The 23,421-nt window shown below is 38.8% G+C and overlaps 1 protein-coding gene across 1 annotated transcript in view; it reads left to right on the top strand.

Moving 5' to 3' along the window:
* Positions 1-324: 324 nt before the first annotated feature.
* Positions 325-23,421, top strand: part of TRPM5 (transient receptor potential cation channel subfamily M member 5) — a 44,655-nt gene continuing 21,558 nt past the window's right edge. The window contains exons 1-13 of the mRNA XM_029285514.1: positions 325-504; positions 1,972-2,152; positions 3,754-3,920; positions 4,105-4,276; positions 5,500-5,564; positions 6,231-6,422; positions 7,690-7,792; positions 9,112-9,230; positions 9,888-10,223; positions 11,944-12,075; positions 15,479-15,602; positions 18,507-18,652; positions 21,621-21,733. Of these exons, the coding sequence (XP_029141347.1) occupies positions 325-504; positions 1,972-2,152; positions 3,754-3,920; positions 4,105-4,276; positions 5,500-5,564; positions 6,231-6,422; positions 7,690-7,792; positions 9,112-9,230; positions 9,888-10,223; positions 11,944-12,075; positions 15,479-15,602; positions 18,507-18,652; positions 21,621-21,733 (2,030 nt within the window). The remainder of the gene's footprint in view (positions 505-1,971; positions 2,153-3,753; positions 3,921-4,104; positions 4,277-5,499; positions 5,565-6,230; positions 6,423-7,689; positions 7,793-9,111; positions 9,231-9,887; positions 10,224-11,943; positions 12,076-15,478; positions 15,603-18,506; positions 18,653-21,620; positions 21,734-23,421) is intronic.

Genomic DNA, 23,421 nt, shown 5'->3' with positions numbered 1-23,421 from the left:
TGGATCAATAGCTACCAAGCTCTGCTGCACATCATGGGTCTGGTTAACTGAGAATTTCTCATAATGCTTGACAAGAGAAAAAGAAAGTAGACTGGGTTACTAGCCTACAACTTGTGTCACATGTAGCATTCTCTACCTCTGATAAAGTCAATATCATTTAGTTTTGCCAAATTTCAGCCAAACTCAATAGTACACTAACTTACACTATCCTATGCAAGCTTGGATCAATAATCTAGAAACTTATTGTTATGTTCCTACAATTACATTCATTTAAAAAAAAAATACTACTGTATTGAAAAAATTCAGTTACAATTTGGTATAAAGATGAGTCGTTCAACCCATTCTTTTTTCAGAGAATCAAGTCAGGACAATATTTCTACAGCACTCCAGAAGGAGAATACACAGAATAAAATGTACAATAATGAAGAAAAAGAAAGTAGAAGGGAATTACCATGTTGTATGGGAGAAATTGACTTCTTGACTACTGGAAAGAAACAGGGAAAGGTACTATAAAATCTCTCAGCATGATCAATATTCAGTAGAATATTATTGCTATTCTATATTGTCACTGAATCTTTCTAAAAGAGACCCTTAAACAATAATTTGTGTCAGTGCTCATGATTTAAGCTCATTCGGGGTGCTCTTGTTCATGGAAGAGACTGAGATCCAGTAGCAATCTCACAAAAGAAAGGGAATATCAAATCATTTTGCAGGAAATTATTTTCTTAGACGATGGACCTATGTGGGCACTGATGAAAAAAATAATATGCTATTTGATGTTTACAGATTCAGCAAGTTGAGTGCCTTCTTTAATCCAGTGTTTGATTCAGCATGTGTTGGATCCGCTCCTGGAATTCCCAGCCAGTGTGATCTCAGTGGCCTTGCAGTTTGGGAAATCTGGGAACTCAAAAGACAACATAACTGGAAGCTATCAGAGTGGTTTCCATAGAGTCTGCCTTTTTTTTGAAGGGGTAGATAATGCATGAAGTAGATACACAGTACTGTTGCTCCTGATTCTTCTTACTTAAAATAGTGGGGTGTTTTAGTCTCGCAGTAATGATAACAAAATATTAGAAGCTAAGCCCATAACAAATGGCCATAATCCACTAGTTACAATGATACTGGTTGTCTGCATTTCCTGCATCAGATGAGGAGAGCACATCTTTCTTCTTCTGTCCTAGCCAGTTTTTACAAAGGCACGATTGAAAGCATTTTAACAAACTGCATCACTGTCTGGTTTGGTGGCAGCAGTGCCTCAGATAGAAAGTCCATACGGAGAATGGTAAGGACAGCCGAGAAGATCATAGGAAATTCACTCCCTGGTATTCAGGATGCTGCTTATAAGTGCTACGTGCTTAGAGCTTAAAGCATTGTTAGAGTCCCCACATGCCCACTTTACGGTCTGTTTCTGTTGCTCCCCTCTCCTCTGGGAGGAGGTTTTGAAGTATTTCTACCAGGACTACCCAATTCTGCAATAGCTTTGTTCCCTATGCCATCCATCTGGTAAACTCGGAAGATTTGTTTTTCTCGTCATGCAGGTGTATACATAACTATACTAGACTGTTGTTTCTCTGTGTCATATAATATATGTGGATATATGCATAATTCTGTATTTATTTATTTTTGTCATATTTATGTAGTGTATATTGGAAGTGACCCTTTGAGAGCTGTATGCAACGAAATTTCATGTTAATGTATGCCGATTAGTGTACATTCAAAGTGACAATAAAGTTATTATTCTATTCTATTCTATTCTATTCTATTCTATTCTATTCTATTCTATTCTATTCTATTCTATTCTATTCTATTCTAGTCTAGTCTATTCTAGTCTAGTCTAGTCTAGTCTAGTCTATTCTAGTCTAGTCTAGTCTAGTCTAGTCTAGTCTAGTCTAGACAGAAACTGGCTTATGGTTTATACAATCCTATTGTTTTTTTATGTGTTTTGTCTGAATGTTATTGTCTTGATTATAGTTTCTTAAGGTTCCATGTGCCATCCACCCTGGAGTTATATTTGACCTTATGAGTAACAAGTGGAACCTTCCTGCTCCCAATCTGGTTGTCTCTTTTGTTGGAGAAGAAGAACACTTTCAGATGAAATCTTGGTTACGTGATACACTGAGGAAAGGATTGGTTAAGGCCGCCCAAAGCACAGGTTTGGGTTTTTTTTTCCTGAAAAAAAGAGCATTTTTTTTAATGATTTTGTTCAACAGGACTCTAAAGGATCAAATTTCTGAAAGACTTTACATATTAAAATATACCAAGAACCTTCAAACTTTTCAATTCTTGTTGATTCAATCTGGTAAATTTTCTGAGAAAACTCAAACCTATTAGATTATTGCACTTAAAACACTTATAATGTCTTTTAAAAATAGCATGGAAGGATCCAAGTGGAGTGACTTTTATAATCAGGTCACCATTTTCCACCCTAATCATCATATTTTAGATAGTAGTGAGCCCTCCTTCATTCAGTCTCTTAACAGAGAAGCCATATGAAGACTTCTTAGCTATCTCTCTCTTAGCGATCCTTGTCTAAACTGACAAATATGACCCTTGTGTCTGTACTGCAATCCCCAACAGATGGCTCTGCTACATTCAGGAAGGAACATCTTCATTTCTCTTGCACATCTTTTTGTACAGCCTCTTTAATCATATCTGTCTGAAACTTGACAAAAGTTGTTTCCCAGCAGAGGAGCTACTATTGCAATATATTTCATCACCTTCTGTCTCAGAGCATCTCATTTACAGGTCCTTAAAAAAAATAAAGAAGCTTAATTCAAAGACCTATGCACCAATTTCAATGACATTTGATACATGAGTTTAACTGCAGAGTTCATTCTCTGCTGGAGAAAAGTGGTGTGTAGCCTATAAGAAAGTGATTATTTGTACATGCAAACACATGGGGGATATGGTGGGTCAGTCCCTATGGCTGTATCAAACGGGGATCCCTAAATCACTGTCTATTATAACAACATCTCACCATCTTTGCTGTGCTGACCATCTCTGCTGACCATTTACAGAAAACAAATGCTCCCTGCATCTTTATTCTGGAGGAGTGAGATAGAATTTCCTCTTATTCTTCTTGTTCTTCTGTAGATAACAGATGTGTAATGGGCTAAATTCTTCTCAGAAGATTCAAATTGCTTGTTATATATAGTAAAGTTAAGGAGCTGAGAACTGAAGACAAGGGAGATAGGGAAAAAGGGGAATGAACAAGAATCCTACAACCTTTCAATCACAGCTATTTGTTTCAGGCTTGAATACACACACACAGGGAGAGGGAGAGGGGAGAGGGGAGAGGGGAGAGGGGAGAGGGGAGAGAGAGAGAGAGAGAGAGAGAGAGAGAGAGAGAGAGAGAGAGAGAGAGAGAGAGAGAGAGAGAGAGAGAGAGAGAGAGAGAGAGAGAACAAAGAACAAAATAGAATACCTAGAAACAAGCATCTCATTTTGAGGTTCCCAGGCTTTGCTGATCTCTACATCTTAGCCAGGTTTTAAGGTTTAATTTTGATTGATTGACACATCTGTACCTCTGGGAGCATTTTCTCTCCTTCCTGTGTTAACCTATGGGGGAATAGAGTTGTTTTTCTGAACCTTGCTTTGGTTTGAATTAAACTGGTCTATCCATAGAATGATCCCTGTTAGATGAAGCTCTGCCCTAAACTCCAGATTTAATTCCTGAACCTGGATTAGGTAATGTTACATGTCTTTACTTCTTAAGTTTATCTAATATCAAGGATGAAAAATGAATCATTTCAGGTGCCTGGATTTTTACAAGTGCTTTGCACGTTGGAATAACAAAACATATCGGGCAAGCAGTTCAAGACCACATGTTGACAAGTACTTCATCTACAGTAAAAGTAGTGGCGATAGGAATAACTTCCATGGAGAAAATTCAGCATAGAGATCTTCTGGATAATGTCAAGGTGCCCTTTTTTCACTGCTTAAAGTATGGATACCTAAGAACATGTAATGTTCTGGAATCTTGCTAAGTAGACTTTGATTTGATAGAAATGATTACATGCAATATAAAATTTAATCATGTTAACCAGATATGGTCCAGAAGAACAATTTGCTTTTGTGTGAAAAGTGATGTCTTCTTTTTCATAGAAGGAAATTCTCATAGGCCACAAAACTGATAATAAAGTCCAAGGGCCTTTGGATTCCCTTGATAACCACCATTCCCATTTCATTTTGGTGGAAGAGAGTGAGCCAGATGGGACAACAAAGCTACGGCTCAGCTTGGAGAAATATATTTCAGAGCAGCATACCAGCTATGGAGGTAGGACAAAAAAATAATAAAATAAAATAAAATAAAATAATAAAGGGCCTTGTTTGCCTTTGGTCACCATTTGAGTATTTGACATTTTCAGGGGCTTATTGTTGCTTAATGATGGGACAGAGTCAGATTTGCCTTACTTAGAACACAATCATGAAATCAGTAAGACCAATTCATAATGTAAATATGGCAGCTAATACTGTACCTGTATAATTTCTTTGTTTTAAAAAAATATTCAGTAACTCTGCGAGTGTGTGCTTATATAGCCTATAAGCATGTACAGTAAGTCTTCATGCTTATTTGCTCATAACAGAGAAGAGAGGCAATGCAGTAATCCACATGCAAAATGCAACTGTTTTATACTGTATGTTTGAAGAAGCTAAAATAAGGAGGGACAGAGGAAGGGATGAAATATATCTGTTAGCAGCATATAAGAAGTAGTATTAGTTTCTTAATGAATTTGGTTTTTGCTAAGCATCAGCACATTGAGCATCCTTAAGCATTGAATCTTAGTTGAGCTCATGACTGCTGATGCTTGGATCTCTCACTCTCACTCACTCTCTCTCTCTCTCTCTCTCTCTCTCTCTCTCTCTCTCTCTCTGTGTGTGTGTGTGTGTGTGTGTGTATGTGTGTGTGTCTTTCTCTCTCTTACTAAGCCAAAGTCAACAGCTTAGAGCAGTGATGGCGAACCTTTTAGAGACCAAGTGCCCAAACTGCAACCCAAAACCCACTTATTTATCGCAAAGTGCCAGGGCTGCATCAGCATTGTGGTGCCCACAGGGGGGCGGGGTGTGTGGCCCACTGGGTGGGCGTAGCTGCAGTGGTCACGGCAGATTGGGTGAGCGTGGCCGGGGCCAGTCCCTCGCCATCTCTGGGGCATCCCCAAGGGGCCAACACTGCTTGCCACTCTCTTCCTGCCCTGTCACTTCCAAATGCCATGTGCTCACTACTCTGGCGAACTCTGCTGGGGCAACAGCACGCGTGCCCACAGAAAGGGCTCTGAGTGCCACCTCTGGCACGCGTGCCATAGGTTCGCCACCACTGGCTTAGAGTGATGTGTGATCCCTACAATTATTGTATAGATCCCTCTGCTATTTTGTAGCACGATCAAATACAGATGATATTGGGCAAAGGCCAACTAGAAGCAAATAATCAGTTTAATTAGTAAATATATATTTTGAAAGTTGTGAGATATTTATTGCATATTTTATAATATATTAACTCAGGAACAGGTAGCATTGAAATCCCAGTTCTCTGCTTACTTGTGAATGGAAGACCTCACATTCTTGAGGTAAGACATGAACAATTTTGTTGCCATAAGAATTCTAACTATGCAAAGATTCTAGTGCTGGGCAAGAAACAGAGGCCTCTGAGAACAGGTGCTTACGTGGGTAGGACTGCTTAAAAGTGAAATAAATAATACAGTTGCGTAATTCCTGGATAAAGTCCAGTTGGAACATCACAAAACAAGAGACCAGAACATTTTTCAGTTATTTAGTTAAATGAAATAATAGGAAGAGGAAGAAATAAGCTTGATTCAAACTCTGCTGTCTAATAGCTATCTAACTATGGAGTGCAGGAAATATTATGTAGACTTAATATTAGTCTTGGCTAAGCATCAGCACATGGTTCCCACGGATACCAAGTTCTAACAGGGATTATCACTGGAAGCCCTTCTTTTTCTTTTAAAATTTGTTTCATTTAATGATTGGTCTGCCACTATGGTCTGCCATAGATCGTTTGCCACTGACTTCACTGGGATTTTTAAAAACTTCCAGTCTAGCCTGCACCTCTGCAATTTCCTAGTCTCCCATCCAGACCAGATCAGACCCCACTATTACCTGAATGGGCTTGATATAAGTTCCACTGAATTCAATGAGTAGGTCTGTATACAATTATGTGGTTTTCTTTTGTCTGAACATATATGATCCTATTTGGTTTTTTTTTGGTTTAATAGCGAATCTGCAGGGGGCTGGAAAATTCTGTCCCTTGTCTCATCTTGGCTGGATCTGGTGGTATAGCTGATATTTTAGCTGCATTGATGAATGAGCCACACTTAATGGTGCCACAGGACATTGAAAAACAATTAAAACAGAAGTTCCCCACAGAAAATTTCTCTCAGAATGACATTGTTCATTGGACCGAAATGGTAAGTTTATTTCTTAATGCATCAAATGCATTTAGGAACTGTAAAAATATTTAGGGAACACCTCCATTTCTTCTATGTCTTCTGTCTATCTGTCTATCACAAATCAACTCGCTCTCTCTCCTAAATATATGACTTTTTAAGAAAAAAAATGTGCCCAAGACATCATATCTTAGGAAATATACAGATTATAAAAGATATCAATAAAACCACCATATGAAGGTAAAATATAACAGCCTTAAAAGAATATAAGCTAAAATGCTGCCGAGTATCAACCCCCTGAAAATAAGTGAGAAAGAATAATAGGGGTCTCTCTACGGCCTTCCCCACTGCCATATGGGAGGGTCCGGGGGCTATGCAACAGCCCATCCCATTGCTGTGCAGCCTCCACAGAGTCCAAAAATCCCATGAGAGTGAGGCATACTTTAGAGCAGGGCTTTTCAACCAGTGGTACGGGTACTACCTGTGGTACATTGGCACCTGGCAGGTGGTACGCGACCATCCTAGAAAAGTGGTAGCGGGGGAAGGGAATGAGAGCGACGCTGGGCAGGCAGGCAGGTGTCTTGCTCAGCTGTGCCTTGGGGGGCACTTTTTTCAGTGCCATTGTAACTTCGAACAGTCACTAAGCAAACTGTTGTAAGTCGAGGACTACCTGTACTTTATCACTTTTTTCCTTTTTTTGGGAGGTCATCATGTTTTTGACACCTTGCTAGGCAACTGGTGGTACTCGGATATTTCCATATCCTAAAAGTGGTACAATGGGTGAAAAGGTTGAAAAGCCCTGCTTTAGAGAATAGATATTGTCAGGTGTTTGTGAACATTGGTGTACCATATTGTGGTGTGTCACCTTTGACACACATGTCATAGGTTCAGCATCACTGGTACAGGCAGTCCATCAAGCAACCTAGCCCATTATCAATTTGCTCATCTAGCTGATTGCCAATTTAAGTGCTATGCAGACTCACAGCTTGTCTCCTACCAGCATCTGAGCAACAGTTTTCTGAACTAGATTTAAAGCTAGCTCTAAGCAGAACATATTAAAAGAGTCTAATTTTGGAAGTAATTATAGTAACTTCAAAGAGCTTGGCTCATTTACATGCCCTGAGTATTTCCAGACAAGGCTAGTATTTATTCTTCTTTTAAGTGGGCCCCAGAGACCATCACTTGCTTTATTTTGCCTCTCATAACCCTTGGCATGTAATATAATCAAAGCATGAATAATCTGTAATTTTAACTGTTGGAAACCAGTTGTCTGCTTTTAACCCTTTAGATCCAAAGCATTATCATCCAGGAGCAGCTTCTAACTATGCATGACTTTGAACAAGAAGGTTCAGAAGAATTGGATACAGTTATTTTGAAAGCCCTGGTTAAAGGTAACATACTTTTAATCAATGCTATTTGTTTGTTAAAACATAAACAAGAATCTCACTTGCTTTATGTACAGAATTTCTTACCGTGAACGCAGTCCAAATAGTGAATCACACAAGATAGAAATCCATTGATTCACAAGCCAATTCCAATTTAAACTTCAAAAATATCAAGCTACTATTTTAAAAATCATTAATTGCAAACCAAAGGCTTGCTGAGATGGGAAAATGACATAGCCATTTTTATATTCAAAAAGAACCATGAGCATCGCCGTGATTAATTAATTGATTACGTATGTACCATCAAGTCTTTGCATGCTTCCACGCGGTGGTTAATTAGCTGACTGACTGTTATACCATAGATTTTTGTTGTAGCAACATAAAAATAATGTTTGACAATGTGTGCTACAAATTCATACTTGGAACGGGAAAAAAGCACGTGCTCATGCCCGGCTCAGTGTTTTTTTTTAAAAAAAAGAATAATCTTTTTTTCTGATTAATCACATTTTTAATATATAAATCATCCACATACAAGAAGAAAGTTGAAATTAAAAATTGCACAATTCTTCCTGTACACCTTTATATACAGGGAGTCCTCAACTTACAAGAATTTACTTAGTGGCTGTTCGAAGTTACAACCGCAACTGCAAAAAGTGACTTATGACCATTTTTCAGACTTAGGACCGTTGAAGCATCCCCATATTCATGTGATTTACATTCAGATGCTTGACAACTGACTCACATTTATGACGGTCGCAGTGTCCTGTGGTCATGTGACCATCTTTTGCCACCTTCTGACGAGCAAAGTCAATGGGGAAACCAGATTCACTTAACAACCATGTCACTAATTTAACAACTTCAGTGATTCACTTAACAAATGTGGCAAGAAAAGTCGTAAAATGGAGCTAAACTCTCTTAACAAATTTCTCCTTTAGTAACACAAATATTGGGCTGAGTTGTGGTCATAAGTTGAAGACTATCTGTATTAACTGATTGCTTCTTTAATTTAATTAAATTATTAATTTTTCTGAGAGAATTAAACATCTACCCAACTCTGCCCCATGAAAAGACTTTAAAGTATTTAGGCTAAACCGGCAGATTTAAGACATAATTGGCAAATAAAGGCCATCTGAAACAGTAGGGCAAACCATTTTAAAATGAATCAGATAAAAAGGTACAATATAACATAGATTTGAAGCCCATTAATTCCTTGAGAGGTTGAGGCTATAAAGTTGTGTATTCTTACCTGAGATAAAGCCACTGAATTTATGGACTCTGAGCAAATCTCTACCGTGAATTTATTCTTATTTTATGTTTTGTAACAGCTTGTAAAAGTCATAGTCAGGAAGCTCAAGAATATCTCGATGAACTCAAGCTGGCTGTGGCCTGGAATAGAGTGGACATAGCTAAAAGTGAGATATTCAATGGAGATGTGGAGTGGAAGGTAGATCCTTCTTTTTAAAATATGTCTTTCAATTCTTTATGAAATTTCAGCAATATAGATCTGCCATGTGCTTCCAAACTTTGAATTGGGAATCTACGAACTGGAGTCAATGCATAATGAGTCCACCCACATTTTAATGTCTTTGATATCCACTGGGAAATTCTCCGTGATGACTCCAATCCATTTTGCTAGATGTACCAGTTGATACAGCTTGGGGGATTTCACCCAGGAGGTATAGGCTGTTCCATGTAATTAATGTAACCAGATAATGATGCAAATCCTCAACTTAATCATCTATGGGTGAATGTGTTTACAGTATAAATCACGTAGTGAGGTTTCTCAAGTGCAGTTGCATCATTAGTACACAACTTTTGTATGCTAGTACTGTCCAGTTCATAAGCTTTTTAACTGAACATTTTTTTACTTGCACGATGGATCGAAAAATGACAGTTGAACAGAGAATTATTTTTTCTTACATGCTTGTACCTATCCAAATTACAGCTCAGTTCAGAGTGCATGATTTGCAGTATAAAACAACTTCTTATAGTCTTTTGGTTTCCAAGAAGCATAATATGTTGGAAAGGATGATACAATTCCTATCTGTAATATCTAGCAATATTATAATGATGGCTTTTTTTGCATTTGTTGTTATTCTAGTCATGTGATTTAGAGGAAGTGTTGATGGATGCCCTGGTGAACGATAAGCCAGAATTTGTGAAATTGTTTGTTGATAACGGGGCCAACATATATGACTTCTTAACATACAGCCGTCTTCAGAGCCTGTACTGTAACATTTCCCCAAAGTCTCTCCTCTATATGCTTCTACTTAAAAAACATGAAGAAAACAGACTTATTTTGGCTGGAATGAGTGGACAACACCACAAGGAAGCGGTGGATGCTTGCCCTCTCTTCACTCTTCATGAAGTTTCCCGGGTACTGAAAGATTTTCTACATGATGCCTGCAGAGGTTTTTACCATGACCAAAAGAAGAAAGCTGTGAGTGTTTTAATAGAAGTTGTGATTACTGATGAACACAATGCCTTTTGAGGTCTCTTATAACTCTAAGGCTACTTGGTATAACTTAAATACTTTCAGAATCAAGAAGTATGTAATGGTAGGGTGGTGTACTGAAAGGAACCCCAGTAGAAGCGGTCCCAGTGGGACCTTGAAATCCTGTCTTCAAGGCCAGCTTCTAGTGTCAAGCTCCCTGAGAAGTAATAGTAATAATTTATTGAACTTATATGCCACCCAACTCAATTTAACTCATACAGCATAACAGAATGCAGCATTGGTTCTGAAAAGAGAAGTTGTATTCATGCTGCTTCTTCTTGCTTGGAAATCCTTGTGAGGCCCATTAGCCAGAATATGTAGTAGACTATTTAGCCATGACAAAGTCACGTTGTCCAGTTGCACCATGAGAAGGCTAGTCTATATTGCACCCCACCCAACTCAATGACTTTGGGTGAATTTGGGCAGGTATTGGAAAACTGAACTGACAAAATGTATCATAACCTAAATAGGCTTCAAAAAGTACCATGACACTTCCATCGGAAGTACAGATGAAAACGTCACCTGTGCCTTTCTGCCTAGCAGAACTCTTTTGCCTTTCTGCCTTGCTGCTCATAGTCCCTTGTCATTTTTTTTCAGCTACTGCAGGGGTCTTGAAACTTGGCCCTTTTATGACTTGTGCCTGGCTGAGGAATTCTGGGAGTTGAAGTCCACAAGTCATAAAAGGGCCATGTTTGAAGACTCCTGAGCTACTGCTTCTGAGATGAAGCTGAAAATAGTATACAGAGAACAGAATGCATCAGGAAGACTTAATTCTCAGTTATAGAAAAAGATCCATTACAACACTGTTACTGGGGGGGGGGGCTACCAGATCTTTAGTAGAAAACAATAACCTGTGAATCATCCCTCTGAATTTCAGTGCTGAAATATATTTTGGATGTGTGTGTGTGTGTGTGTGCCTGAAATAAGAGATGGAAGAATAGTTTGTTCTCACTTAGGCTTATGCTTGTGGAAGCTTGCTGGAATTTTAATAAAAGTAATAAATTAGTGCCTGGTGGAAACTGCTTTTGTTTTTGACAGCCCAAAATAGAATCCAATGTTCCAGAAATCTAGGTCCTTCAGTTAATTTCCACTTCTTTACATGATGTCCCATACAGGATGTTCCGATACCTATTCCTATTTATTTAGGATACAGCAGTTGTCTTTAATTTAATGAAATGAATGATCTCATAATCCTGTGAACAACAACTTTAAGAGATCTGGGAGACGTTTGTGTATGTGTGTGTGTTAATTTTGGTGCAGATAGAAATGCTGGGTAAGATTTGCAACTGATACCCAATTATATTAGAGAGCCATTCTAATGTAAAGAACCATCAAACATACAGATGCACCTGGCTTGTCTCTATAAATATAGGCATCTAGAGAGGCATCATATATATGTCAAGATATCTATGCCAGTTTTACCAAAATGTTTTCCCCCCATCCTGTTTGGAAGAAATTGTTTAACAGAAATGAGAATGACCAAAAAAAATTCAGGAAAAATGGATAGCATAAGTTTATTGTATACCTGAGTTCCAATCAAGGACTGTTCAAGAACAGAGCATTTCTGTTTAGTGAAACTGTTGTGTAATTTATCTATTAGATTTACATGTTCACAGTAAGCCAGCTGTGGCATCTTAGATTATAAAAATGTTGATTTATTTAGGACAAGACAAATGCAAGAAAGTTCCCAAGCCTCTTTGATATGAATCGGAAAAGTGAAAATCCTTGGAGAGATTTATTTTTATGGGCAGTGCTTCAAAACCGACATAAGATGGCGCACCTCTTCTGGGCCATGGTAAGCTTCAAGAAGCAGATAATTCAACCTTCCCTCTGTGTATGTAGGTTTTTCTGTGTGCACGTTTGACTTAAAAGGCGATTGTTGTGTTTGTTCATGAAAATATTTCGACATTTATAGTTGGGCAATAATTTTAGAGGGACCAACAATGAGCACAAAAGAATATTACGCAGTTCTGTTTCTTACCTATAGACTTTGAACATATTCCACTTCATATCTTCCTTTGAAGGGCATGTAATGGCTTTGTAAACATTAGATCTAAACATTGATTTATCACTTGATTTTTTGGGATAACTCTTTATAAGACAAACTATGCAAATGAAAAACAAGAAAGCTGTAAAATTGCAGCATATAAAATATCATGGTTGAAAACCTTAATGTGTTTAAAATCAAAACTCACAGTTCTTTCAGGTACTTTGGCTGGCTGAACCCCTTTTCTGTGTCATCCTGCATAAAAACAATTTATAAACGCTATGTGAACAACAGCATGCAAACATTTGTTTCAAATGCCGTGAGTGGTTTATTTTTTGATAAACCCACAAACGCACTTCAGTCACTGTGCTTTACTTGAATCAATGGGAAAGAAGAAGTCAATACTACCCCAAATATAGATTAGCCACAGATTTGATCAGGGACTGCCAGAGTCTAAAGAACTTAGTCATTTATTTATATATTGTTGGTGATGTTTCTCCTGAAAGCCACTTAGATTTGTATAGATCAAAATGATATAAACGAGAGCCATTTGGTCTAGTGGCTTAGGCACCAGGACAGAAAGCAGGAGACTGTGAGTTCAAGTTCTACTGTAGCCATGAAAGTCAGCTGTGTGACTTTGGGCCAGTCATTCTGTCTCAGCCCAACCCAACTCACATTGGTTGTTATTGTGGGAATAAATATTAGGAAGTTGTTTGGATATGTTCGCTGCCTTGTCTTATTTATACAAATAATAAAGATGGGATACAATAAATAAATAAATAAAAATAAAAAGCATTTGAAATCAATAAAAGAAATGAATAAATCCTGGAATGATCCAGTTTAGACTAAGGAAAGATACAAAAATTTCCTCCTCTTCCTCCTCCTCCTCCTCCTCCTCCTCCTCCTCTCTCTCTCTCTCTCTCTCTCTCTCTCTCTCTCTCTCTCTCTCTCTCTCTCTCTCTCTCTCTCTCTCTCATAACAATAGCAATAGCACTTAGATTTATACACTGCTTCATAGTGCTTTACAGCCCTTGCTGAGCAGTTTACAGAGTCAGCATGTTGCCCCCCAACAATCGGTGTCCTCATTTTACCGATCTTGGAAGGATGGAAGCCTGAGTCAACTTTGAACCCTGTCAGCACTGAACACTCTCTCTCTCTCTCTCTCTCTCTCTCTCTCTCTCTCTCTCTCTCTCTCTCTCTCTCTCTCTCACACACACACACACACACACACACACACACATGCACACGCCCACACACAATTCTTGAGATGTTGTCTTCTCCCAAGGGCCATAGTGTAGCTGCCTGATTACTTAAATAACTAAATTAAAAACTTCACTTCTTTGTAAAAATAACCTGAGAATGCCTCTTTGCGATTTGATAGCCAAGCAGGAAATCTTCTGGTATTTCTGTTTCTTCATAGTTAAGGGTAAAGGTTTAAACACATTGTTTCCTCTAGTCAAAAACAAAACAAAACAAAAAAATCAGACATAGTGTACACAAAACCAAAAACAGAAGCCCTATCCTGTCAATATTTTTCAGATTATTATTATTATTATTTTGCAAAGCTTGGGGGCTTCTGTCATGTCTTAGCAGGAGCCAACAAGAGTTTAAATTTACAGTTTACGGCAGAAGCAAAAACCTCTGAGGCAGTCTTTGAAAAGCAACCAAAAGTTGAAGGTTCTTGTAACTTCATCTTTGAAATTGTGGTTAAAAAGAATTGGCTATGTTTTTTTTTAAAAAAGCCCTTCTAAATAGGACTTTCAGATCGTAATGGGACAGTGCAGCAAAAAGAAACCACTGAGAACAATTTGAGAATAGTTCTTTCTGGTGGCAATTGGTTTTAAAAACCCCACACCATCAAAACCGGCATCCTAAACAGCGGCATCCTAAACAGTCCAACCAATGCTCTATAATATGGTGATAAACGAGAGAGAAGCTGTGCTTTGACAATGGGGATTTATTTCATATAGTAAAGCATTCAAAAGCTACAAATGCTAGTAGATTATTTTAGTGTCTCTATACTTCTACCTTAATATTTTAACAGATTGTGCATGAGGCTTAAGTCATCTACATCAGTTTAAATATCATTTACACCTGGTAATTGTCCATGAGAATCCCAGTGGCATCTGGTTGGTCATAATGAATAGCAAAATGCCAGATTAAAATGGATCTTGGCCTGACCTAGCAGAGCTTATGTTCTTCTCACTGTTCTTTATTTGGCTGATTTAACCACTGCCTCCTGTGAACTTTTCTCCTTGGCACGAGATTTGTATAGCACGAGGGTTTAATATGGCATGGATGACTGGGCCAAAAGGCAAAAACAGTTATTGTTAAGTCCTTGTCTTAGTGGCGAAAGAAAGGCAAACATACTGTCAGCAACAAGTTCTTTATTCTCCTTCTGATTGCTCCGTCACAACTCAGAGGCTCGCAGGCCACTCTCCTCCTTTTCAATGGCCAGGTTTTCCGGATAAAAAAGATACAAGGAAAAGGCGCGCTTTGCACCTCGCGCATGCACGCAGGCTGGCGCCGCTTTGTCTGGTCCCAGGCAGCTTTGCAACAGCCCGATACCATGACAACGTCCCGAGCCTGCTACTGCAGGCTCAGGACACAACAGTTATGATCTTTACTTGTTCTCATACCAGAAAGATGTGCCATGAAAAAATGTCAATGCTACACTTTGCCAAACTGAAATTTCTTTGATTATGGTCATTTCAAGCTGAAACCATCTGGGGAATTTTCATTATGGAGCCCACCTTTCCTTTTCAGCCTTTGACCAAAGTTCATACTGCTGAACGTAAGCATATGCTATGTGTAAGTCTTTAAAAGGCCAGATGAGATCTAGCAAAGAGACAATTTGGTGCAGTGGTTAAACCATCAAGCTTAGAAACTAGGAGACCATGGGTTCTAGTCCCACCTTAGCCACAAAGTCAGCTTGGTGACCTTGTCTGAGTCCTAGGGAAAAAAGCAATGGCAAACCATGTCTGAAATCTTGCCAAGAAAGCTGCAGGAACTTGTCCAAACATTAAGCATCAACACTAACTTGAAGGCACACCCATGTGAGACCTAGTCGATTTTGCTACACTACTCACGTGAGTGCATGTATAATGTTTCCTGTTTCATAAAAGGCGGGCCATTGGAACTCCGCAGTTACACACCTGACTGAATTTGGGAAATGCAGCATTTGAGTAGTTCTATATGTTTTCTTCTTCAGGGTCCAGAAGGAGTTGCTGCAGCTCTGGCTGCCTGTCAAATAGTACGAGAGATGTCCCGCTTGGAAACTGAGGCAGAAGTGGTGCGCAGAATGAAAGAAGCAAAGTATGAGCAGCTTGCCGTGGGTAGGTAGATGCAGTCTGTCCAGAGATTCATGCCTGCACAGGTCACAATCTGCCAGATTTCCCTTCTCACAATCAGGATTGCTATATCAGAGCTCCAGATGGTAACATTCCTTAGAAGGATGCTGAAGAGTACGACACAGGAATTCCAATGAATATCTTATTCTCAAACAAGGAACCTATATATATAGGCAATCTAAGGTGGCAGCATTCTGATCTGTTCTGTCATGCTTCTTCAAAGCTGCCAAGGGCTGCTTGTCTGTTCAATAAATGACTTTAGGATGAGGAAGATGGCAAGTCCAAAAACAATTTCCAGAAGACAATCTGGGGGGAATTATTCTCTGTCTTCCACTCTAGCCTGCCATGATACATTCTATATCTTCATTTACTTTTATAATATTTATTGGCTAGTAAGAGTGTTGCCAAATGAAACGGCATGTTGTAGTCCCCAATCGGCTTTTCTTTTTAAAGAATACGGGTAGTCCTCAACTTATGACCACAGTTAAGCCCAGAATTTCTGTCGTTAAGTGAGACATTTGTGAAGGGAATTTTGCCCTTTCTTGCCACAGTTACTAAGTGAATCACTGCAGTTGTTTAAGTTAGCAACATCGTTGTTAAGTGAATCTGGCTTCCCCATTGACTTTGCTTGTCCGACAGTCACAAAATCTGACCGCATGACCCTGGGACACTGCGGCCCCTCATAAATATGAGTCCGTTGCCAAGCGACTGAATTTTGATCACGTGATCATGGGGGCTGCTGCAACGGTTGTGTGAAAAATGGTCATGAGTCACTTTTTTCCCAGTGCTGTTGTAACTTTGAATTGTCACTAAAAGAATTGGTTTAAGTCGAGGACTACCTGTATTTATTGAAGCCACGTTTATTTATTTAACCAGAAAACATCTTTTCAAAAATGAGCTGGCGGGGCATAGAATTTGGAAGAGAGTATATTGCATACCTCTAGCTCAGGGGTCTTCAAACTTGGCCCTTTTATGATTTGTGGACTTCAACTCCCAGAATTCCTCAGCCAGTGTACCTGTCTGAGGAATTCTGGGAGTTGAAGTCCACAAGTCATAAAAGGGCCAAGTTTGAAGACCCCTGCTCTAGCTGAAGGTCCCCTGAGTCTCCCTCTCCCTCTGTGGTTAGAAATCCAGGGAATGAAAACAGAAGCCTCACACAAAATATGTGTTATGTTGCAAAGCTATAATGGTTCCGACCATAAGCATCCCTTCCTAAGCAAGGAGGACATCAAAATGACAACTTTCCTGCCACACACTTGATTGTGAAGCTGTATGGAATTAGAGAGTTTGTGTCATAACATCACAACACCGATGTCATTACTTGCCTCTTCTCGTGAAACCCTCCAATGTGTTCATTTGTATTTTATGGATCCTGGCTTTAATGGGATCTTTCCACTTTCCTAAATATGAGACAAAAATGCCTCTTTCTCCTTCCTCTGGACTAGCTGTTCTCCTTTCCTCTGCAATCTTTCTGCCCCTCAATGAAAGTAAAGACACCCCCTTCTTTAAGATAAGCACCGTTTCCTCCTATTGTTCATTCCAAGTTTGGAATGCAAATATTTTGAGAACTTCCTTCTTTATAAAGTAAGAAGAATTGTGTGAAAGTAATATTTAAAAACAGACAAATCTCTCAATTACAGGGAGGATGCAGCTGAAGTTTAGATTTTATAAACCATTTACTTCCCTTTTTTTTACAAGTAGCTTCTACGCTTACAAGCTTGTGGGATCCAGTATGAAATGAAAAATCTTCAACACCTTTAGTTTATTTCTTTATATAAGCAGATGGTCCAAGACTTTTCTGTAGAAGAATATTCATATCAGACCTTCCAGATAGTGAAAGAACTCTAGAAGGGAATGAGTTGTGGGGTTTTACCAGTTTCCAGAAGTCACCAGTCTTGACTAAAATTGTTTCCATTTCAGTCTAGATGTTGCAGTGAAACTGAGATGGGTCATTTGCATTTTAAAAGGAATGGAGAAAATGGGCCAAAATAATTCTCCAGGATCTATGAGTGGTTTTCTTCATTTTTAACTAAGGCACCTCTTTCTGCATAGTCTATATCAGGGGTCCTCAACCTTTGGGCTGTGGACTGGTACCGGTCTACAGTCTGTTGGGAACTGGTTCGCACAAGCAAGAGAGGGCAAGAGAGCAAAGCTTTATCTGGCATGTGTGGGATCTAGGTTGCATGTGAAACCATCCCCTCTCCCCCAGGTTTATGGAAAAATTGTCCTCCACAAAACCTGTCCCTGGTGCCCAAAAGGATGGCTGGCCTATATGAAGTGGAATTAGAGGCTGGATTAGATGACTATTAAGATCTCCTTTAATTATGTACAGTATTTATAGCAGTAGTTCACTTTAGCAGTTTTATTTCAAAGGAAAACACAGTAATTTATTCTGTCCAGCCACATTATCCCAATTAATGTAAAGCAAAAAAAGTAAAACATAAATATACAGTAAATATATGATATTTATAAACCTATTTTACAAACACATCATTTATATATTTACTGAAATTTACATTTACTTTTTCTTGCTTTACATTAATGGGGATAATAGGAGCAAATAAAACGTAATATGCTTTGATTACCCTGATTGACTTTTCATGGGTTTCCCTTTTACCTATAATTCTGTAATCCGAGAATGGGTGATTTGGGGAGAAAGCCTTAAAATAATAATTAGGAACAGGAGATTTGTAATGTCTCTTGGTATCTTAGAACCACTTATAGTAGAAATGAAAGATTGCTGTGCCAGGAGAATATATGAAAGGGCATAAATGGACTCTGTAATTTTCTCGAGATCAACATCTCTACTTAAAACATGTGTAGCTGAATTCAAAATCATAGTCCTCATTCTGTTTTCTTGATCTTCATCTTTACTTTTTCATTTGGCAGAACTGTTCAGCGAATGCTATCATGACAGTGAAGAGCGAGCTTTTGCTTTGCTGGTGAGGAAGAATCGATATTGGGGCAAAACAACTTGTCTCCACTTGGCCACAGAAGCAGATGCCAAGTCTTTTTTTGCACATGATGGGGTCCAAGTGAGTAGTCTTCAAGGTGTCCCTCTCTTGAAGGTGTTGGATAATTCACAATTCAGAAGAAAAAGAACATTGTTACCAGATTTGGCTTATGTTTACTCACTTGTGCATATGGAGCCTTTAGAGGCACAGGAATCTCACACACACACACCCCTTGCTCTCTATCTGGATTTTTCAAATAGGTATGAAGCATAACCCTGGTCAACAGCCAGGAAACAATTAGAAATGCATGCAAATCACTTTCAATCGAGCACTGAGTCACGTAAAATCTGATGGAATATACAGAGACCTGATAAATTCAAATATTTACTGGTTACAATGTACATTTGCTCTTTCACTGTTCGTCCTCACTAATCCACCTCCTTCTCAGTTAGGATGTCCAGATAGAGGGATAGAAGCTACCAAGTCCAGACTAAGAAACAACTCAAAGAATGAATGGGCTTCAGGACCCCCTTTATTTCTCCAAGCCCTGCTTTGATGATTCATGTGTCTAGTACAGGGGTCCCCAACCCCCGGTCTGGGGACCGGTACCAAGCCGTGGCATGCGAGCAACCGGGCCGCACAAACAAGCAAAGCTCCATCCGTGGGATGCAGGCAACACACAAAACCACGCCCCCTCCGGTCCATGGAAAAACCTCTCTCCATGTAACCGGTCCCTGGTGCCCAAAAGGTTGGAGACCTCTGGTCCAGTAGCTGTCGGACTAGTGGTTCCATGTGTTCAGCACCCAACTTCCTTTGTTCATCTTCTGATGAAATTCTTTCTTTAATCCTTAACAACCTGATTATTTTGTATCTACCATCCAAAGTGGTGGCAGATGCCTCCTCTATATTTAGGTTATGGCCACTTTCACCTTTTCTCACATTCTCACACATCTTCCTTTGAACAGTGGAGTCAGATATTAGAGGGGCCTGCAGGCCATTTTTTAGGAATACTGAAATTCTGATCTTTGGAATTATAGACATCTATTATTTACTCCATTATTATTTACATCAGAGTTCCCCAGCATTTTTGGCTTTGTGGACCAGAGGGGAGAGGGAATGGTTCTGTATGATCAGTGGACACTTGTGCACTCGCTAGCCTACTGCTCATGCAAGTTGGGATGCATGCACACACACACACACCACTTCTGCGGCCTGGTTTTGAAAGGCTCAAGGCCTGGTAGTGGGCCACAGCCTGGACGTTGGGTACCCCTGATTTACATTATCATTTACTCCATCTATTACAGTATGTTTGGGGGGGAAGCGAGCCCTTAAATAACAGCAATACTGTTGTGACACACTGTTTTCTTAAAACAAGAACAAAATCTTTCCACCCTATAATACCTAGGAATAAAACCAATAATTGATAACCTCGCCAGGAGAAAATATTCTCATTGGAATGTAAGAGATAATGTAATTTGGCACTGTGAAAAAAACTGTAACTGAGCTATTTTTACATCTAGTGCTTCATTCAACGACTGACTGCTTCCTCAGTTATATTAGCAATGAAGATTATCCTTTGTTAATAAGGTCTATAAATAAACAAGAGAGCATTATTCTGAGTTGTCAGCTCATCAGGAATCCTAAGATAGCCTGCATGAAATTAAAACACCAGAGAAACTAAGGGAGATGTTCTTGAGAACATATGTAAGAGCCATTACTTGGATAAAGAGGCTGAAACATCTTTGAGGTCCTGGAAAGCAAGATAATATTCAGAAGTGACTCAGGCAAACAGCCCCCTCCCCCAATTTGCTAGGGTAAAAGAAGGAAGGGAAGAAAAGCACAATCAGAATTGCAGGATTCTATTATAGTCTATCTCAGTAAAGGATACTTCTATTACAGTCTATCTCAGTAAAGTATAGTTCTAGTCTTCCTGGGAAGTTGATTTTCTAATTTGGTCTAGCGGGGCTGACAAACACATATACCGAATGTTTAAATACAACATTCTGAGCATTTTACAAGTTACAAAGCTATAGATACAAAGCAACAGAGAAGCCATTTCAAGACTCTAACACCAGCAGGAGTATTTTATTTTATTATTTTAGATATTTCATTAAAAAAACCCAGTTCAGATGGCCACCATTTCACAACAGTGACTTCTTTAAAAAAAAATCCTACCTAAAGATAGTCAGCAAATTGGCCAGATGTGTGTTCCTGTTCAGTAAAAATGGGCAGCCGTAAGTATGTAGGTCATGCTCAGTTCTACTTTTTGCCCTCCAAAATTATGTCATCCAAAATAAGCATTAAGTTGCAAGTTACATGAGTTTGATTTTTCACCTTTTAAAAAGATTAACCAATAAAACAGATACAAGAATAACTAAAAATAAGAAATATTTTTGTAAGCCACTCGGAGTCACTGAGAGTGAGTGGACAGCCATATGAATTTTCTTAAATAAAATAAAATAAAAATAAGACCCTTAGAGGCTGAAAGAAGAAAGGATAATCCTCAATTACAAACAAAAGAAGTCTGATTCTGCTGAATAAAAAGCTTCATAGAGATAATGCAGGACTGGCTAGTTTAGGTGAAAAAAAGTTGAAAAACACATTTACATTGAATAGCTTTAGTCTCTTGTGTTTAAAGAAAGAGCCAAGCATTATGATTTACGTTAAAGTGTTCTTTTTTATTATAATTTTTACTGAGCAAAGTAAAATGTAGTTATGCATCATTTGTGGAGTCCTTAATATTCACTGAGATTGGCTGCTTGCTTGCAAACATTTCATTACCCAACTAAATACAGTAGTATTATCAGTGCTCGTGGGTGTGGGTTTTGCTCCCTGTTTATAAACAGTAGCTTACCCTGCCAATGTTGGTGTGGGTGTGGTTCATCCTTGGTAATTCCTTGATCAGGGTATTATTTTCTGCTTGATTGTTTGGTGTAATCCTTGCTAATCTGGGTTTTGGCTGCTGGAGATGTGTTCTGGTCTTTTCCTTAGCCTTTTAATTGTATTATTATAACATTTCTTTTTCATATCTATCTTCTTTAAATTTCAGGCATTTCTGACAAAAATTTGGTGGGGAGACATGTCAACATCCACCCCAATTTTGAATCTGATCTGTGGATTTGGGTGCCCTCTCCTGATTTATACTAACTTGATTTCATTCAGGTATGAACCATAGAGTCTTTTGCATTAAGAGGAAGAAAAAAGTGAATGCACGCATACTGATTGTAATGGTATGTGGGAATAGCCTTGGGAGACAGGAGGAAGCACCACATCCTAGACCTTTTCTGCTTGGTGGACTGGTGGGGGAGGGGACAGGGTTCTGTGTGAGTGGCAGTTGTGTGCATGCACTCGCCCACCCCTTGCGTGGCTTGGTTCCAAATGGGCCACTGTCCAGTAGTGAACCGTGAATTGGGGGTTGGGGACCTCTGGCCTAGACAATGATCTAATAAATGAAATTTGAATCTGAAGAAGGAGGGGTGGCAAAAGGATTTCAGAAGGGACCCTCCCACTTTTCAGGACAGTAAAAGTGCAAGACAAGAGTGGTACTTTAAGACTTGCAAGATTGTTAACATAACCTTACAATAAAGATAGAGCTGGTTGTGCTTCTTATCAGGGCTATTTCACCAGGCTAACAGTGACCTGCAAATACTGAAGTGGCAATAGAATATGCTCCTTCTGTATCCTGGAAACAAAATATTCTACTTTCTCCATTTAAAACATGTTTATAGAGACAACTTTGCTCTTTATATCAGTAATTAGAATACATTTCGAAAAGTATACTCAACCCAGATTTTTTTTAAAAAAAATGTTGCAGGAGAAAGTAAACTATCACTCACAATCTTTAGCCCTCTGCTTTCCCTTTAAAGATTACTTATTAAGGCCAAGGCATCAGTGAATAAAGTTAGAACTTTGAGGGAAATAATAGTTCCAAAAGATCTTGAGAACATTTTGTGCAGGTGAATAACTAACGCAAGAGTTCAGCCCTGCATATCTGATTGGCATTGGAAGGGGAACAATCAAGAGCTGGGTGGGAGATACCTAGTGAAAGACACCAGATTCAGATTACTTGGAAAACACTATTTCTTACCCATTTGGAAATACAGTAACTCTTTTATCTCTGAGTCATGTCCTTACCAGCAGGAATCAGGGTTATTTGATTTTTATGATAAATAGAAATGGTTAGTGAATTTCTTCCTAGCATTCCAGAGAGAAAGATCTTGTTTTAATTCTTGCATGTTATGCTGTTGTTTTACTTTTTTTTTGCTAGGAAGAAAACAAATGGTCAAAGATACATGGTTGTAGTTCAGAATGATAAGTTTATTTCTCTGTGACTGGAGCATGCAATTATGTTCTTGGTGCAAGGGTAATTAAAGTTATGATCCTCTTCTGATTCCTTCTCACAGAAGGGCTACCTATCATCCAGCAAGTAGAGCTGACTCTGTTGAGTTGCTAAATGACAGAAGGTAGCAAATGTACTGGAAGAACAAAGATAAATAGAAAAGCAAGAAAATGAAAGTTTGCAAACAGAAAGAAACTTGTGCCATTTAATCCTGAATATGATTCCCTATTTACTAAGATTACGGATATACATACTGCAAAAGATGTTAAGAGTACATTGCGGGGACTATTTCAAGAGAGGAGCATGTCTAAAATATTATTAATGTTTGATTCTGCAACAATTCGCAACAAATGAAGAGTTGCAAATGAATTATTAGAACCTATGGGTTCCTTTTTGGAAATTTTAAAGCAACTGGAAAGACTAAATGTAACAGGGCCAGAAGTAATTGACGTCGGCTTACTTCTTAAGCAGTTTGTCTGTAGAATATGAGAATCTTAGTCTTCTTCAAATT

This window comes from Protobothrops mucrosquamatus, unplaced genomic scaffold (genome assembly GCF_001527695.2).
Source record: "Protobothrops mucrosquamatus isolate PMUCROS unplaced genomic scaffold, P.Mucros_1.0 scaffold1799, whole genome shotgun sequence".
In the NCBI taxonomy this organism is placed as follows: Eukaryota; Metazoa; Chordata; class Lepidosauria; order Squamata; family Viperidae; genus Protobothrops; species Protobothrops mucrosquamatus.
The sequence above is the reverse complement of the archived record's forward strand: the minus strand, read 5'-3'. Positions and strand labels throughout refer to the sequence as shown.